General features: G+C 40.8%; 1 protein-coding gene across 2 annotated transcripts in view; it reads left to right on the top strand.

Annotated features, from left to right (window-relative positions):
* The window catches only part of LNPK (lunapark, ER junction formation factor), a 60263-nt gene that overhangs the window by 15584 nt on the left and 25276 nt on the right, over positions 1–19403 (top strand). For both annotated transcript variants that reach the window (XM_054972506.1, XM_054972505.1), the window contains exons 5-6: positions 5506–5564; positions 10335–10375. In XM_054972506.1, coding sequence (XP_054828481.1) covers positions 5506–5564; positions 10335–10375 — 100 coding nt within the window. The remainder of the gene's footprint in view (positions 1–5505; positions 5565–10334; positions 10376–19403) is intronic.

Below are 19403 nucleotides of genomic sequence, written 5' to 3'. Positions count from 1 at the left end.
TGCCTGATACAGATACTGGCCAAATACAGAAGAGCAGGAGAGAGAAGAGAGGCGGCAATTAGGGGGGGAGGGGGAGGGAGCAATCAAAACATTCCTTTGCTAGTATATGTAAACATCTCCTTTTGGTGTGTGTATCAGTTGGCTTCAAAGGAGTTTGCCCTGTTAGTTTGTAGCAGCCAAACAGCTAGACCATCCAATTCCAATGTAGTATGGGCCTTCGACAACCACAGCTCTCCCTGCCAGATGCATCTGACAAAGAGATCTGTGGTTCCCGAAAGCCCACACCAGGTGCCACTGAGCTCCCCCAGACCCCACCTCTGTAAAGGAAATCTGTTACCTGTGGTAATGTGATAACCATTCATAGTCCCTATTCAGTCCCAGCTTGACAGAGTCAAATTTGCATATGAATTCCAGTTCAGCAGCCTCCCGTTGGATTTTGTTTTTGAAAGGTTTCTGTTGAACTACAATGACCTTTAAGTCTTTGATGGAATGTCCTGGTAGATTCCATCAAAGACTTAAAGGTCACTGTAGTTCAACAGAAACCTTTCAAAAACAAAATCCAACGGGAGGCTGCTGAACTGGAATTCATATGCAAATTTGACTCTGTCAAGCTGGGACTGAATAGGGACTATGAATGGTTATCACATTACCACAGGTAACAGATTTCCTTTACAGAGGTGGGGTCTGGGGGAGCTCAGTGGCACCTGGTGTGGGCTTTCGGGAACCACAGATCTCTTTGTCAGATGCATCTGGCAGGGAGAGCTGTGGTTGTCGAAGGCCCATACTACATTGGAATTGGATGGTCTAGCTGTTTGGCTGCTACAAACTAACAGGGCAAACTCCTTTGAAGCCAACTGATACACACACCAAAAGGAGATGTTTACATATACTAGCAAAGGAATGTTTTGATTGCTCCCTCCCCCTCCCCCCCTAATTGCCGCCTCTCTTCTCTCTCCTGCTCTTCTGTATTTGGCCAGTATCTGTATCAGGCATCTGACGAAGAGAACTTGATTCTCGAAAGCTTATGCTACAATAAAATTGGTTAGTCTTAAAGGTGCTACTGGACTCTTTTTGATTTTGCTACCACAGACTAACACGGCTAACTCCTCTGCATCTATCAAGTATAATAATAATACTATAATAACAACATTCAATTTATATACTGCCCTTCAGGACAACTTAATGCCCACTCAGAGTGGTTTACAAAGTATGCCATTATTATCCTCACAACAAAACACCCTGTGAGGTGGGTGGGGCTGAGAGAGCTCCAGAGAACTGTGACTAGCCCAAGGTCACCCAGCTGGCTTCAAGTGGAGTAGTGGGGACTCAAACCCAGCTCTCCAGATTAGAGTCCAGCACTCTTAACCACTACACTAAACTATATAGGAAACTACACAATTATTTCTGACCCCTTTCATAAAGATGCATTGATAAAAATGTATTGGTAGTAGGGATGTGCACTTTGGGTTACAGATCTGGGTTTTTAACCTATATCAGGCCCGATTCAGGATGTTTTGGCTTTTCCAAATCAGCCTCAGCATTGCTTAAGTGATTTGGGAATGTCGAAGCAAAGCTTACTGAAGCATTTTGGAATACTTCATTAAGCTTTGGATAGTGCAGAAGCAGTCTTTGCTGTTCCTAAGGAATGCCAAGAGGAAACCGTGCTTCCGCTGGTAGTGGGATTTTGTAGGTGGCTGGGGGTGGCATTTTACAAGCAAAATGCACCAAATTAGCAGGGAACCCTCTCCTAACCCTCCTCTCACAACCACCAAGTTTCAGAAAGATTGGACTTCGGGGGCCATGTTATGAGGACCAACCTTCACATCAGAGAATCACACTAAGAAAATGTAATTTAAAATACACAAAACCATATGAAGCAAGGGATAATCTTGCAACTAGAAGTAAACTGAAGACCCCCCTACCCAGTAACCAAACTGATGCAAGGGGAAAAACTTCATACTAGAGAATTACACTAAGAAAAATTCCCCCTCCCCCCAAAGAGAAAAAAATCACTCTCAAACAAGTCTCCATTGTTCCCTATGGGGAACACTGGGGGGGGGGTGGCTTTCTAGGTGGCTGTAGGTGGCATTTTGCAAGCAAAATAGACCTGGACTTGACTGGACCTGATGACTGCAGCTGGGGGAGACTGGTTTGAGAGTGATTTGTCTTTGCACTGAACATCTGGTGCCATTAACTACTCATTCTAGAGATTCTTTAGCCTTAAATAAAGTAAATGATGTCTGTCTTTCCCAGTCTGCAGTTGTTCAGTATAACATTGTTGCTTTGGATTAATTTCCAAAGGTCTGATTGCATTACTGATGCTGAAAGAGTGGGACTGGCTTCCAGGAATATGTAGATTGCCTTACAGGATGTGATGGTGGAGAGTACACTCAAGTCATAGCTGACATATGGCGACCCCTGGTGGGATTTTCATGGCAAGAGACTAACAGAGGTGGTTTGCCATTACTTTACAGGATTCATGTGTTTAAACTGATGTTTGTGTATTTAAGAAAATAAAGTCATGTTAGATGGCTTTGCTTTTTAAAATCTAAACTATTTGACTAATTAGTTATTCAAGGACTTTTTCAAATGTGTGTGTACATGCTGTCAAGTCACAATCAACTTACGGCAACCCTAGCAAGGGGCTTTCAAGGCAAGTAAGAAGCAGAGGTGATTTGCTATTGCCTTCCTCTGTAGAATCTTCCTTGGTGGTCATCCATCCAAGCACTGCCCCTATTTATCTTCTCAGATCTGTGAGATTGGGCTATACCATGTTGTCATCTCTCCCACTTTTTCCAATATCATTAAATTTTTGAAAGAACAGCCTGTACTTTAGTGTGTTATACACTGCTGGACTTCAATACTTACCTGATCACATTGTAAAAAGCCTATAAAATACATAACCGCTAGAAGGATTCATACTTTTTAACACACAGTAGGTCACTAAAGTAAATTCTTAAACTTTCTCCTTCATGTGTGTCACGTATGAGCAAAAGATGTGCGGCTTTTCATAGAACAAAACTGCTTGAAAGGTTGTGAGTTTTTTGTTTTGGTCAAACTAAAAATTTTGTGTTGGTCAATTTGTATTGTGTGTTAGGGACAAATCAAAACACTATTTTGGCATATTAGCAAAGAAATGGGGCCGAAAATTTCCACTGAAAAACAAGCATTGTTTCAGAAAATTAATAATGATGAATGGCAGTAACACTAGTCAAACTGGTCATTTGGAGTTAACTTTTTTTCAGTGAGTATCCTTAGAAAGCATGCATGTATAAACTCACAAGGTGCACAAAATATTTATCTCAGTATCAGTATTTTTTTTCTTGTCACATAGATCAGTTACTTTTGATTAATGGGAAACTTTTGAGAAACTTGTATAAAAATTAACATGGATATATTAGTTTTGTTTTCTACTTATAAGTCAGCTCCATGTGCTAATTCAGATCTCAATCAACTTAAAACACTGACATTTTTTCTGGTTCAGATTTTCTAGAACAGCTGTTTTCTAGAACAGCCTGCTAGAAATTAGATTTTTTTATTTACAATATTTATAAACTGCCTCTTAAGTAAAAATTCTCAAGGCAGTTCACATAGATTTAAAAGAGTTGCAACTGTGTTTTTTATAAAGGTTAAAGAAATCATTGTTGCCATTTTGAAGTTCTTATATAGCCAAATCGACAGTAGTGTAAATGTGGGCTGAAGTCTTATTCAGCATGAAATGGTCCATCATTTGTTTCATCAAGAAGAAATTTGTAACAAACTTAGCGTACTGCATCAATAGTCCTTTGTGCACAGAAAATAGTGTGCATGCTGAAAACTTGTATCTGTGTTTCCTGTGGTAATCATATGATGTACCAAGAATTGAAGAGCAAAAGTAATGGACTGAAATGTTTTGGCCTCTAGCTGTGTCACATAAATCTGGAGTTCTTTCAACAGGGCCATTCTTTCCAAAACTCAGGGAGGTATACTGGTTTTCTCCCCAGCATTGCTAAGGCCTCGTTCAAGGCACAGTGCTCAGTTTTGGGCATCACAGTTCAAAAGTGGTCTTGACAAGTTGAAAAACAAAGTGATTAGAAGTCAAACTGGGTAGAAAAATATAGAAGGAGACAAGTGTGCTGACTCTAAGAGGAATTTTGCTCAGAATTCTTCTCCCTCCTCATTCAAAGGACCTTCAAAAGCATCTAGTCTATTAACAATTTCTCAATTCTAAGAGCAGTTCAGTATTGTAACAAGCTGCTTAGGACAGTTGTAGAATTTATTTAAAGATTTTAGACAGTACTGTACAGGTATCTTCTATGCTTATAAAAGGCACAGATTATCCTCAAGCCCTTGCATCTAAGGAGATAAAGTAGGGAATATTATAAATACACCAAACAATCTCTGATGCTGCCACTAGGATCCATGTATGCACTTAATTTGTGCTCTCTTCCTCTCCTTGCCACCCTCTCAGGGCCCACATGTGCAGGGCAAATGAGGACAGTTGCCAGGAAGAGGTATACTGACCTCTGGCTCTGGGGGAGATGCACCCACTAGGAGATATTGTTTTCTGCCAAAATTCAGGAGCCCAGAGCCTGATGCAAGCAGTTGGACTAGCAGGGAGAATCCTTATTTGTGCTTTCCTGTCTTTGGGAGGATGTTTGCATTGAGAATGGACCCAGGGAGCCTGGGAGCACTGAAGTCTACAGCAGTGGTACACAGTACTGTAGGTGAAGATGGCAGGGAAGGAGCAGTAAGAATACAGTGTAGTCCATCCTTTAAGGCAAAGAATCTTTATTCTAAATTGGGTGAATACCATACAATATCCAGGCAGGGAGCTGATCTAGGTGATTGGCTAATGGATTTCAATTCACAGTGTATTTACTTTGCCCTTAGTAGGACTTTTCCAGAGTACGTTGGCTGTAGTTTGCAATCGGAATGTTCTTTCCTCAAAACAAGCTTGACAGTCCATATAATGAACATATCCAGTAAGTATTAAAGGAGATGCGGAGATGAGGTATCTGTGAAGCTGGACTTTTGGCACTAGTTGCTTTTTGAGAGTGATAGTCATACTGAAGTTTCCGAGTAGGATCTACGAGCTGAGGGGCACGAGGAATTGCAGGAGGGGGGGGATAATTTGGAGCCACCCCTGATCCCCTCCTGCAGGATTCTACAAGGTCTCAAATTCTTTAAAAAGCTGAGTTCCCCTTCCCTTCCTTTTACTGATGTTCAGCTCTTCTGCACATGGCATTCCATGTGAAGCATATGCAGTCCTTGTCAGCCTTTTTTTTTTGCAGACTTTTTAACCTTTTGGATAATGGTCACATACTTGTTTTTCTGTATATCTGGGAGGTCCCATGCTACATCTGTGTGACGACTCTAGTTTGCAACTTACATCATACATGTGAAGGCTAGCTTTTTTACTATTAGATACAGGAAAGGATGTTGATTTCATCCGTTGCGAAGAATTGCACTGCTCTTCAATTTTCACTTGTCTGAACTTTAATATTGGAACATTTTTCCCTCCAGAGTCTGGTCTACAAGAACTCTCCTCATTTTCTTCTTTTCTAAAAGAACAGAAAGAAACAGTAAGTATATTTTTCTGTATTGTTTTTGTAGTTCTTGTGAGCCCGAGCAATAGACTGCACTCATATTACATTGTGTAGAGTAGCCTTCTGTCAGACATTGAAGATAGTCTTGTGGGTAAGATTTGTTTGCTTTAACACTTCAGGAGACCTTTTCAGATTTATCCTCAGCTACAAAATGGAAAATAAACATATCTTGGAAAGATGAATGGATTAATTGTACATAAATGTGTCTTAATGCCAGATACTAAAGTGACAATAAGATAAAAGATATTTGATTACATAAGACAACATAGCAAAGCAAGGTATAATTACAGCCATTTATATTTTGATAAGTACTCAATGATTTAGATGTTTGCTTGTATTATACTTCAAAATATTTCCAGAATAGAGGAAATACGCATTAGTATAATATGCATAAGGGAAATATGAAGTAGGGGTTGGCAACTGAAAACCCTCAAACTGAATCTTGCCTCTTAAAATGTACTTCTTAGTTCCCTGGTTGTTATCCTGAGCTCCCTTCCTTTGTTAACTACATTATGTGCCCACAAGATCTGATAAACTTGGCATATGTGTGATAGTTTGGCTACTTTGCTTGCCTCAGTATGGCAGTTTAAGATTTGACAATCGAAATCGAGAGAGGAAACTTTGTGCCAAATGAATTTACGTTTGTGTTTCTTCGGTAATGTTTGGCTTTGGAGAGTTCTTTGAGAAAAGCATGTAGATTTTAAGTACTAGGAAATGCTGGAACATGTTTATGCTAAAAACTTTTATTAAAACCTAGGTTAATTGTGGGCAACAAATACTGAAGGATTGGAAAGATTAAGTGTTGTATCCAAGAAAGCATGAAAGTAAGAATGTTCATCTTTCCAGCCTACTTCCTTCTCCTAGTAATTCCCTGAGATCTCTGGAAAACTGGTATTGAATGTTCTGGGACCCACATGGACATAAAGTCACATGACCCAGAGGGCTGCAGTGTAGAGTGGGGAACTGGGCAAAATCATCTCCATCTTTCTGTTCTACCCCTCAGTGTTTTTCTAATTACAAGACATGCTGTTGATAGAAAAAGAAGATGGGGTGAGTTTGCCCAGCTGCCCTCCTTATTGCAAGCCCTGTGGAGGTCCTAGACTTCCTACAATGGCTTTTCAGTGTCTCTGGCGTTGCTGGGAGAAGGAGAGGAAGGCAAACACCTTCTGCTGGTACTTTGGATCTAGCAAATGAGTGTTAAGCTTAAATTGAATAATAATAACTGTACTTGTATACATCTAGACTAAGTAATGCCCCACTCAGAGCAGTGTTAAGGAACATTGGTTGAAATTTGAAAAACAGAGGCTAATTGTAATCAACAGTGTAATCAACACTGTAATTCATCCATATGATAGTGGGATAGTATTAATTCCTTTTCAGTTTTCTTTTGAGTGTGATCCTAAGATTAGTTTGATAAAACACTGTAAAGGAGAAATTTGCTTTTAGAATAACAAAGGGTTCCCAGACTGTATTCTGGGAAGGAGATGACATTTGTATTCTGATGGATGTTCTGGGAAGCAGCAGAATCCACAGGCCAAATTTTGCTTTTGGGACAGACAGGCAGTTTCCCTGAGAAGTTATCCCAGCCCCCCTTACCCTTTGTACTCAGCTGCCAGGTTGCACTCAGGATGCTTTTGGTACAGTGCATAAACCTCCTTTAATCTACAGTTTTGTAGTGATTCATCAAAAGTGATCTTGGAAGGAAATTTTTAACTTGTACCCCAGGCTTCGATGTGCCCAGGCCAGGAACTCCCAGATAGATGATTGGGGCAGTCTGGGGTGTAGCTCTGTGTCAAGGTTTCACAGAACTTCAAGATAAGACCCCCAGCATGCCTAAGTTTAAACCAGTCTTCAAAAAAGAGCAGCTGATAGAACTAGCTGTTGGGAGGCAGGCATCTACAACTCCTTGTCATGGGACAGATGGGCAGTGTCAAAGGCCCCAGGAGGAGGAATGTTAGCTTTAGTATGTAAAGATTAGCCAGCAAGGACCTTTTCTTTTACTTGCCTTAATTTTGTGTGTGTGTGTGTGTGTGTGTGTGGGGATGCTGAAGTCCTTTCTTTTACTCACTTGCATACCACCTGATGTCCAGAGGCAGCCCGAAAGAAAGAGGAGGCAAGGTTGGAATAGGTACTACTGACCCTAGGGTCCTCAGATTTCCTCTGGTGGAGGTAAACCTGCCCAAGAGTATCCAAAGGGAAAAGGAAAAGATATTGTGTGTTTTATTTTTAAAAGGACCCCTTGGCACTTGGCCAATTCAGTGTCCCATGCTGAGGCGCTGATACAGAGGGGAAGGCTGGTGGCCAAGGAGAGCCAAGAGCGGGGATGGGTGGGTATCTGTGAGAGGGCATGCTTCACAGAATTCTGCCACAACATACATACATTTAAACTACTCTTCAGAAAAGAGACATTTATAGAATTGTATGCTTTCACCAGGGAATTTTCTAATTTTCTCTTCCCCCTGCCCTTTAGTTTTGTTGAAAGTGTGGGGTTTATGGTTTTATCTATAGTCTGGTCTGGATAGTTTATCCATGGCTGGATAGTCACTCAAAATTTTTCACAGCCTACCCTTTACCTATCCAGAGCATGAATGGGTGATAAATTTGACTCCTCTAGAAGCTTGAAAAACTTTGTATGTGAAAGAGAGATGCATTATAGTTCTTTTATTTCAGTTGCCTGCTTAATGATATTTCACCTCTGCCTCTTTATATACATAAACAGAGCCTGGATATTTATTTACTTGTGTGTGATTTTTAAAATGGATTATTTATTGCTGTTGCTCACTTCTGTTTAAAAGCATTAAGATGTTTTATGCTACAGAATTTTATTATCCTTGTAGGATGGCTTCAAGGTCTGGGGTAACCATAAGGGTTTTGTGAATATCCTGAGCTCAATCCCATTGATAAAAGGCAGGAATTCCCTATATAAGATAAAGTTTTCCATTGGATTGAAATATTGTAAAATAATGCAATAACATATTGAGAATTAATTTGGGCAGCAATACACCTTTCCCTCTATTCCTTGCTCAACGGCAGGACAATTTGAGGGAGAGAGCAGATGAGATCCTTGTTGGCTGTTTGTGTGTGTGTGTGTTTCTGGAGGAGAATCTATTCAGAGGAGGAGCATAGCTGCCTTGGAAAGAGCAGAAACCGTGATTGGGAGTTACTGCTTAAGCAACCAGTAGTTACTGGCTTATGCCAGTAGTTACTGGGATTGGGAGTTACTGCTTAAGCAACCAGTAGTTACTGGCTTATGCCAGTAGTTTATGGCTTAAATCTGTTAAGGCTTCGACACATGTGCAGTCATAGACACTTGCACACTTTTTAGCAGTGTGAAGTAATTGTTCATTTATATCTTGTCCATCCTCCAAGGAGTGTAACATGATACACACGGGGGTTGGCCTTTTTTAAAAAAGTCCTTGCAATAATCTGTGTTTGTGGGAATCTGCTAAGGTCAGTACTGTCTTTACGCATGTCATTCTATCTGAGATCTAGAGGTGGGCATGAACCAGGAAAAAAACGAACCATGCAGTTCATGTTTGTCACGTTTCACAAACCATAAACTTTCACGAACTTGCCCCAGTTCATGAACTGGTTCATTTGGTTTGTGAAAATGTCCCTTCAGGGGCAGCGGAAAGTCACTTCCGGGGTTGCAGAAAGCCCATTCCCCCTGTTGCCTAGGAAACTGATTGATCGGTTCGTGAAAACGTCACTTCTGGGGCAGCAGAAGGTCACTCCTGGGGCTGTAGAAAGCCCATCTGCCCGTTGCCTAGGAAACTGATTGACTGGTGCCAGGCTGTCTGCTGTGAAGAACCAAACAACAAACCAAATGAAGCAGCCTAAAGTTTGTGGTGGTTCATCAGAAATGGGCTCTGGGCTCTAACAAACCGCCAGTTCGCGATCCATGAACCAGCCGGATTGTGATGAATTTTGGTTCGTATTTTGGTTCATGTCCGCCTCTAATCTAACATCATAAAGCCTTCACTATTCCTGTACAACATCTATTTAACATCGGCTGTGTGCTGGTGTCGTTGCAGGCCCTGGTGCAAAGGATTTGCAATACAATTATAACTTATTTGATAGAGGCTTATAGATTGATTTTTCTAAACTGTTTATATCGACTTCCATTAAAATCCCACATGCATTAAAATTTGATTGTTCTTTCTTTTTCTGAGAGGCTAAGCAAAGCTTATATGGCATTTTTATATAGACTATAATACTGTCCCTTCATTTTCATATCTGTGGAAATTACTTTTAGACTAGCAATAGCTTCTTCAGCAAAATGGTATTAACCTGGAAGCATTACAAGGTTGAGTCTATGATAACATGTTAAAGTTGGGATTGATTTTTAAAGCTTGTCTTATCTAAATTTCTGCTGAGCACTTTTTAAAAAGGAAGCAGTCTGTATCAACTTCACATCCATTTGTGTTTTTCATTGTACTTGTTTTATGATTAGGCAAAACAGTTTCAGTTCTGATAGAAGCCTGACTAATCAGGTGTTGCATAAAAATGTAAAGCAAAGTGCATTTATTTGCAGTAAAAATTTTAAGCTCACTTTTAATGATGATATGATTACTCCTCCATTAAGCAAGCCAAAAGAGAGACTTGCTAATGTTCTTCTAGAAGTTTGGCCAACAAATAGGAAACAAAATCTAATATCCAAATTCCAAGTGTGAAAGTTTGTCTGTTAATGTAATGTTATTGTTATTTTGTAAATACTAAAATGTTTATTTAAATTCTCACTTCTAGATGAAGCTTTAGAAGATCTGAAGTCCCAAAAGAAAAAAATAGTAAGTGTATAAGCATATCTGGAAACTTCTCTGTAATATCTTACCAACTATTTACTTCTCACAAATGTTTAACTATAGTTTTGGCTTCAATTGGACATCTAATCATATGGTTCAAATGCTGGTTTACCCAGATTATCTCTGGTATATCCACTGCAACAGCATCCTACTGTTATGATTGTGAGGACACAGTCATTTCTGCTACTGCAAAGTATTAAGAGGGAGCTTAGTCCCTCCCCCCGTTTCTTAAAGTTTAACTTCTTCTGAAACAGATGCATTATTGCTGTCTTATACTACATTCTTTTTAAAAAAATCACTGAAATACAGTGTTATAGCTTTATCCAGTGTCAGTAGCTAAGATTAGAATTGCTTTCTGATGTCACCACCCCGAGCCTTGCACTTTGGGAGTTGTTATTGTTTACTGTTTGGAGACTGTGACAGCACAGGATAACTACTTTGTAAATGCTATCAGAAGCTATAAGCCTATGAGATAAGGTACAATCTTTTTATCCAAAATTATACTTCTGGTGTATCCTTGCAATAAGAGAACACAGTCTGTGCGGTTCCAGTGTGTTATAGGATAATAGTTGTTTAATTACTTTTCTGTCCATAAGTTTATCTGGAATGAGATAAACACCCTTTACAATACCAGTATTTTACTGAAATAAATGTGCTTCCAATAGAACTTAAATAAAGCTGGATAAGTGCAGTGTTGTTGAAAGCATTCCAAATGTTTTCTTTCAGTTTTGCAAGGTTTGGATTTGTTGGCAAAGCATATTGTTTAAGGGTAGCATGCTGGCAAATTGACTGGTTAAATATTGTCCGTCCTTTTAAAATTCAGAATGTCAGTGTGTAAGTGACAGCACACCTTTTTAATTTCATTGCTATATAATTTGTTAGGCCACATTTATAGAAACGTTATCTAATGGATTTAAGTTATAATAATTAGTTTTCACCGTCTAGGTAACTTTTTCTATTCCCTGCCAAAAGGTCCCTCACTTAATTCCTGTTCATACTCCATGCCACTTTCCATTCTTTCAATAACACTACAGTTTTATCTACATCTCTGTTTCAGAGGTCCACCAATTTGGGCTAGACTTAGTAGTCAAAACGTGTTTTGTGGTCACTACTGACCCTTCTCCTCCTCCCAACCATCTCTGTGCATCAAAGAATTAGGAGATGAATGGAGATGTGTGTCATGTTGAGCTAGGCTTTGGAACTGGCAAGCGTAAAGTTAATTCTTTATTTGGTAGTGAGAAGGGCTCAGAGGTATGTGCCCCAACAAGTGGATTCGTGAAGACTTGGTCTTCTGTTCATCTCTTTTTTCCATTTCACAATTACATTCTCATTTCTCCTCTTGCACTGCTCTGTTGGGGTTTTTTGGGCTGAGTTTCTTCTCCACTCATATCCCCCTGCCTCTTTGTTCTTTTCCCTAATTTGGTGACAGCAGCACGCAAGGCAATTCACACATTCAGCAGCCTCCAATACCCACGGGCTACATCAGGCAGGGAAATCTGCTGCCACCAGCATTGTGGGCCTCTTAATTTAGGAAGAGTAGTAGTAGTAGTGCAGGTTTAGTGAGATGGACATTGTCCCATCCCAGTAGTGAGGGGCTTGAACTTAGCTGTTCTTTCAGAACAGAAACTACCACCAGCAGCTGGTATTCGGACTCTCCCCTATGCAGTAACATTTAGGGAAGGGCCCACAGACCAATATTTGTTACTGTTGGTGATCTATTACATGTTTAGTGTTAAAGGGACTTCATATATCCACATAGTATTAGCTGTAACCTTTAAAAATTTAGTTCCTTATAGGAACTTTATAGGAAAAGACCTGAATTCCGATGACCTTGAAGGAACTCAAACATCTCCTTAAGTAGGGGTCTGGGAATCCAGTCCAGCCGGCTTTGAAATTTCATCACCCAAATAGAACTGTACTGAACAAAATTTTAGTAGTATTGAGTAGGTTTGATTCACTATTCTGCCATGGAAGCATGTTAGATGCCAGTCACATACTCTCAGCTTCACCTACCTCACAGGCTTGTTGTGAAAATAATGTAAGCCACTTTGAGTATCCACTGGGGAGAAAGGCAGGGTATAAAGGAAGTAATAAATAAATAAATCCAGGCCCAGGATCTAATTTTTAAAAGTTTAAGCATCCAAAACTAGGGATTAAGTTTTTGGAAACTTTGAAGCCCCAGAGGGGGCACTTCCCATCTTGCCACCCTCAGTTAAAAAACAGAAATTTGGGGGGAAATTGAATATATGCAATACTTGCTTTCCTGTCAAGCCTAAACTACTTTGATTGTATCATTTATAACTTGGCATATAAAATTGTCCTGTTGGCATATAATATTTATAGAAATATTTATAGAAATTATAAGTGTAAATATCTTCATTTTCTATAAGAAAAATTGCAAGCATGCCCAGTACTTGAGAACTGTTTCAGCCTTTGCTACCATTGCACATATACCTTTAATTTTTGCAATCTGAGGAGAGGAAAAAGTTAAAGATGAAGGCAAAAAAATGAAACCTGGAGTAAATAAAATAAAATGTATTATTTTGATAGAAACTCTCTCTTAGTCACAATAGGTAGAACTGGCAACATGTTATTAGTTTAACATTGAAAACACTGAACTCTTTATTATCATTAGACACTATAGCATATTAAGTATTGTCAAACTTCTGTGCATTTAAACAATAAGTTCTTGTATATGTCTACAGTATAAGAATTGTTTTAAAAGTGCTCCCTAAAATTTACCAATTTTTCCACTGGAAAAATTGCGAAAGTCCTCAGACTTTTTATGCTGAACATTTGAAATGAATGAAATGATTTGTAAGACAAGCCTTTTCTCACTAAAGTAAAAAATTTATAGGAAGTTTTATACAATACTCCCCAAATTTCCCATTTTGCCATTGGAAAAATTGAAAGTCCTTAGACTTTCCATGGTATGTATTCTGAGTGTGAAAAACATTGCCTTAAGAAGCATTTTAGTCATTCTACAACAGAAAATATTTCATAGGAGTTTTCGCCCCTCAAATGTTCGCCCCCAAATGTTACCCAGAAGTCTTTGGGAGGATGGGGGGATCTCCCCAAGCCTTCACATCTCTAACCACAACAGTAGACAAAAGGAGGAAATTGGAAAGGGAAAATAAAGGACTTAAAAAACAAAATATAAAAGTACATTTATCAGTTAATTCCAAAGCTTTCAAGGCTTTCTGGTCTTCTATGCTTTCTGTGTGAGACAGAAAAGCTATTCACTGTTTTAGGTGCTTAGACCTTATTTTTACAGCTTCTGTGGTTGTTTTTGATCAGTCGGAAGATAGGATGTATGCAAACAGTTTTGTACACAACAATAAAGAAACAGAGAGAAAACTGCAAAAGTTTCCCAGACAGCTTTCACCAGATGTGTCAAAATGGGGGAAAGTTGGTGACCCCCACCCCAGAACAAATTGTGGGGACTGCAGTGGGAGAGTCCGGTCCACAAAATCCGCCAATAGTTGAAAATACGGCACAATGTAAACATGCCTGTTTGAGTAGCAATCCTAGAACAATAGATTTTCCATCACCTTTGTTCTAGGAATAACTTACTGAGTGGTAGTGTAATATAAAAGACTGCTCCTTGCCAAAATTCTTATCCTTCTTTCATCTTAACATACCACCTCCTACCTTTGACACAATAAACTCTACAAATCTAAACTAGTGAAGAGTACCTCAAAGTCTAATAAATTGTTCTAGCGTAAGATTTCATGGTGTAGAAGCCACTTCATCAGATGCAAATCTAGATGTCATAACCTTGTAAGGAGCCACAGTTCAGCTTCAAAGGAACAGCTGTCAAACTATGTCCCTGCTGTTTATGTCTGTTAACATTGGCTAGTGTCCTAAGCTAGTTTGTCCTCTTAAAAATTGGACGGACCAGAGTTCTAGAAGCTGGACCCCTCTTTGCTTCCCATTCTGTTTGAAACCGAAGGCTTCTGATGATTTAAAGGTGCTATAACTGCTAACCATAATATTAAGATACGTTGAAGTGTAGCATTTCTTTTTTAACCTGCCTTGGATCTTTACTATAATTCCATCTTACATTATTATAAACTTTTACCTCAGGAGAACTCCCCCCAAGCTTCAAGTGTTCTCTCCTTTACCCAGGCTTTTTACCTTGAGAGCACGTTCCTTTTGAGGTTTGAATCACACCACTAACACCACCTGTGGCATTTCCCCCCTTTGTTTGACCTATATATTGCTGCCTCCCTGACTCCCTCAAAAGGTGCTAGCAAAGGCTTTCGCGTTAAATCTCTTCAGTTTTTCTTGTATTATAGGAAGTCTTAGTTCTAGCTGATTATATGACAGAACAGTCAGCATATGGGAATGGCCATGAGGTAAAAGTGATCCTATATTCCAGATGAAACAGGCATTTTGCTAAACCAGAAATAGAATTTATTTATAAGTACATATGTGTGATGGTTGCAGAGTATTGATAAGTGTATTGGTTTCAGAATAGGTTCATAAGCTTGGTGGTTTCAAAATAGTTATATAGGCCATTTCCACATCTTTAGAGGGACGACCCACTCACCCAATGCTGGTGGCTTTTCTCCTTCACTCCAAACATCTCCAATTTCAAAATGGTAGCAGGCTGTTTGGCTTCCATTTTTTCTGCGCCTTTTCTGAAAACTCAATTTCCTGCGCTTTCCAGCGTCCCCAAAAAGGCACTGAAAAAACAGAAGCCAAACAGCCTGCTACCATTTTGAAATCAGACACATGTGGAGTAAAGAAGAAAAGCTGCCAACTTTCAGTGAGTGGGCTGTCCCTTTAAGGACATGTGGAAATGGCCATATTCTTAAATTGTTATTCACAGACCCAGTCACAAAGACCAATTGTCCACACTCTCAGAACAATTCTCTCATCTCAACCACACAGACACAGCCTCTCAGGCTTCCACACAGTTTGCCTGACTGAACTAGACAGACTGTCCCTCAGCCCTCGCTAAAATGGCAGCTCACTGCACCCTCTAGTGTACAGCTACTGTTCAGTCACAGCATGTTTCACTCACCCATTCAGCCCCACTGTTTCTTATATCAGAGGCCTACATTTTAACCATAGTAACAAATATTGAAAAATCACACATTTACCCAGGGCTCATTTGGAGGGGGAATGCATCAGAACACCATTCCGGCAGTTCCCCCAACAGTCAGGTGGCCCTGCCCACCTGCTTGAGGCCATTTTGGGGTGTTTCAGCCTCAATTTGGGCGGAAACGGCCAGGATTGGGGCTGAAACAGACGGGATCAGGTCAGTGCCAGCTGGGGGAATCCTCCCCGCCCAGCAGTGACCCAGTCCCGGATGTTTCGGCCCCAATCCGGGCCAAAATGGGCCTAAAACTACCATTTGGGGCCATTTTGGGCCCATTCTGGCCTGGATCGGGGCCAAAATGGCCCAAATTGGGTCGGTGCCAGGTGGGGAAACCGTCCCCTACCCAGCAGCGACCTGATCCCAGCCGTTTTGGCCCCGATCCCGGCCGAAACGGGCCCCAAATGGTCATTTTAGGCCCGTTTCGGCCCTGATCGGGGCCAAAACGGCTGGGATCAGGGCAGAAACAGCCAGGATCAGGTCGGTGCCAGGCAGGGGAACCCTCCCCTGCCCAACACTGACCCAGTCCTGGATGTTTTGGCCCTGATCCAGGCCAAAACGAGCTTAAAATGGCCATTTCTGGCCGTTTGGAGCCAGTTTTGGCTTGAGTCAGGGCCAAAACCCCCAGGATTGGGTCAGTGTCAGGCAGGAGACCCTTCCCCCGCCCAGCATTAACCCAATCTGGGCCATTTTGGGCCCTATCCAGGCCAAAATGTGCCCCAAATGGCCATTTTGGGCCCATTTCGGCCTGGATTGGGGCCAAAATGCCCTGATCGGGCCACTGCCAAGTGGGGGAACACTCTCCCATCGTCAGCCTGTGCCACTGCGGCCTGCAATGCTTGTTCTCCCAGCCTGCAGGCCGGTCGAGGCGGTACGCGGCCCACGGCGGTCTCCAGAATTGGCATCCGGCACCGCTGCGGCCTGTGCTCCGGGCCTGCAGGCTGGTCGTGGTGGCCAGTGGCCTGTGGCAGTCTCTGGAGCCTGTCCTCCCGGTCTGCAAGCAGTGAGTATATCTTCCCTCCCCACCCCTGGTGTATTTTGCTGGCTTTGTTGTCTGTGTGGAGCTGCTGTAATCTGTCTTGAAATGCATAGAAACACACTCTTCTTGAATGTTACTGTATGTCCCCCTTCCCCAGATGTACAGTGTGCACTGGAATTTTTAATTAAAAAATCTCTGGTTTGCTAGCTTTGTTGTCTGTGTGGAGCTGCTCTAATCTGTCTAGAAAAGCATAGAAACACAATGTTCTTGAATGTTACTGTATGTCCTCCCTCCCCAGATGTACAGAGTGCACTGGCAACATTAATTTTTATTTAAAAATCTGTGCTTTGCTGGCTTTGTTGTCTGTGTGGGTGTTGCCTTCCGACACACTTCCGGTGATGTCAGGGGGTGTGGCACATGCAAATCAGTTATGCCAATAACATACTTCCGGTGATGTCAAGGGGCGTGGCAAATGCTAATGAGTTATGCTAATGAGTTATGCTAATGAGTTCCTGCAGCTCTTTTTCTACAAAATAACCCCTGCATTTACCACCAAAAACAAAATACAAACTCTTTTTATATGGCAAAACATTACATAAGCAATATTTAAAGTCTTAGATCCAACTTAGCATAATATCAATAGTGTGGAGCTAGTCAAATTGTTAAAAGTATTTATTTATTTTTGTGTTCACTGAGTTACCTTTTTTTTTTTTTTGAAGTTTTCCTATCCTTCTGTTTATAAATATAGTTTCCCTTATTTAAGTGTTGTGGACTGATGTAATAATGCATAATGCAAATTCCTAGCCCTTTCCACGTGCCTGTTAGGTAATGTTACTGATCTGAAGTGTGCATATGGGGAAAATTGGGAAGAAGCTCAGTGCTTAGAGAAATTGGGGAGATCAAAGACCTTGCTTGTGTGAATGTGCAGGACCTTGTATGGAAGAGCATGGGTGAATCTCCTCGTTCTGTGTGCTACGTGTTATAAAACAGGCTGAGAAAACTTAGAACACTGTGATGAGTAGGTAAGCACAAGTTTTCCTTATGTCTGCGACTGCTGATCGTATGGCCTTTAAAGGGGATTAGGGAAAACAATACATTTAGTCTTTGCTAAGGGGTTTTGAAAGGGCAAAAATGTTTTGTGGAAATGTTCTGAGTACCTTATAAGAATAAAAACCTATGTAAAAAGGTCAAGAAAGAACAGTTAGTGAGCCAATGAATTTTCGATGACCTTTTGTATATTAGTTCAACTTTATAAAGAAACACTTGCATCTTTGATGTGCTGCTTATTTGTCCCAACAGGGCTCTCTTCAATCAGTAAATATTACAGCTTGGGTTTGGCCCTGAGATCTTGCTATGTTGTAACTGGCAATGTGAAAGGATCTTTACTTTGGGGGCGAAGAAAGCATAAATCCAGTCCTTACTTTCCCAAACCCATTGATTGGTGCTGTCAGCTTTGATGGTGCCAGCCATATGGCAGTATATGGACAAGATAGGGTCAGTCTTCAGGTTTTCTCCCACAGAGAATCTTTTCGCATGTACCAGATGTTGCTCAGAAGGCCAGTTTCCATACAGAAAGCTGTTTTCTTCCCATGCACAAGTCATTCTTGCTGGAAGTGAACACACATGCCAGAGACTCTTTCATAGACCCATCTCATATTAAACTTCAAGTAAGAGAGGAAAAACTTTGGTCGTTTCCACATGTCCTTAAAGGGACGGCCCACTCACTGAATGCTGGCAGCTTTTCTCCTTCACTCCACACACCTCTGATATCAAAGCGGCAGCAGGCTGTTTGGCTTTTGTTTTTTTGGCGCCTTTTCTGAGAACACAATTTCCTGCACTTCCCTGGGCACTGAAAAGGCACCGAAAAAATGGAAGCCAAACAACCTGCTGCCGCGAAAGCATGTAGGATGAAGGAGAAAAGCCACCAGTGTTCAGTGAGTGAGCAGTCCCTTTAAGGACATGTGGAAATGGCCTATGTCAGAAAATCCACATAATAACTCTATGAGAGACCATGAGGAAATAATGATCTACTTAAGCAAAGATTTAAGTGAGTTTATTAGTTAATAATGGCTACCTTGATTCCCACCCACCCACCCCCGGCTCTTGAACATTGTATTTTAAAGAGACACTTGTTCCAAATTCCTGCTACAGGAGCTGTGCTCTTGGAGTAGATCTTTCTAGTTTATTCCTCTTGTGCAACCCTCCCAACACCTCCCCAAAAGCTGTTTCTGAGGATCATGGAGACCTTTGGGAACAGCATGAATTTATTAGCATAGGGTTGCAAATCAAGCTGTAAATTTACAGGAATTGCTTGACGGTGTGAGCAGAGATGCCTTCTGCTCCCACCAGCTGCATTTTGAATCCAATTCCTTGTGTCTTGGAAAACATATACAAGAGATCAAAAGCAAAACTCCCCATCCCTTGTGGATCTCTTGTCATTGTTGACTATGGTGTTGTATTATGTCCTCACTGGTGCTAATCTTAGTTGTTATTATTAATCACAGCTAACTTTGGCTTGAAATCCAAGGTTAAAAACTAACTTACAAAATCTTGTTAAAAAATACTTGGGCATTTCAACTCTTAAAGCGCAGCAGTGCTCACACAACTTTCTATTGCTCCTGTGATTCTTATCCACCTTATTTATATACTGTATAGATATTGGCTCCAGTCTCTTTAAGCTACAGCATATTCTAGAAACTAAAGGCTCAGGTTCAAATAAAGGTAATGGAAATCTTAGATCTCTGTCAGTCTTTTAAAAACAAATTGCATCTGAACAAAGCTTCAATACAGATTGGGCCCATATAAGGAGGGTTGAGGGATTTTTAACCCTTGTGCCCCCTTCATGGTTTTCTTCACAGAAGCCAGCACTGCTGTCATGCTATTGTTAGCACTGTAAAGGATGAAAAGACAGCTGCCTGACTCTTTTTTTA

Source organism: Eublepharis macularius, chromosome 2, assembly GCF_028583425.1.
Source record: "Eublepharis macularius isolate TG4126 chromosome 2, MPM_Emac_v1.0, whole genome shotgun sequence".
Lineage (NCBI taxonomy): Eukaryota > Metazoa > Chordata > Lepidosauria > Squamata > Eublepharidae > Eublepharis > Eublepharis macularius.
The sequence above is the reverse complement of the archived record's forward strand: the minus strand, read 5'-3'. Positions and strand labels throughout refer to the sequence as shown.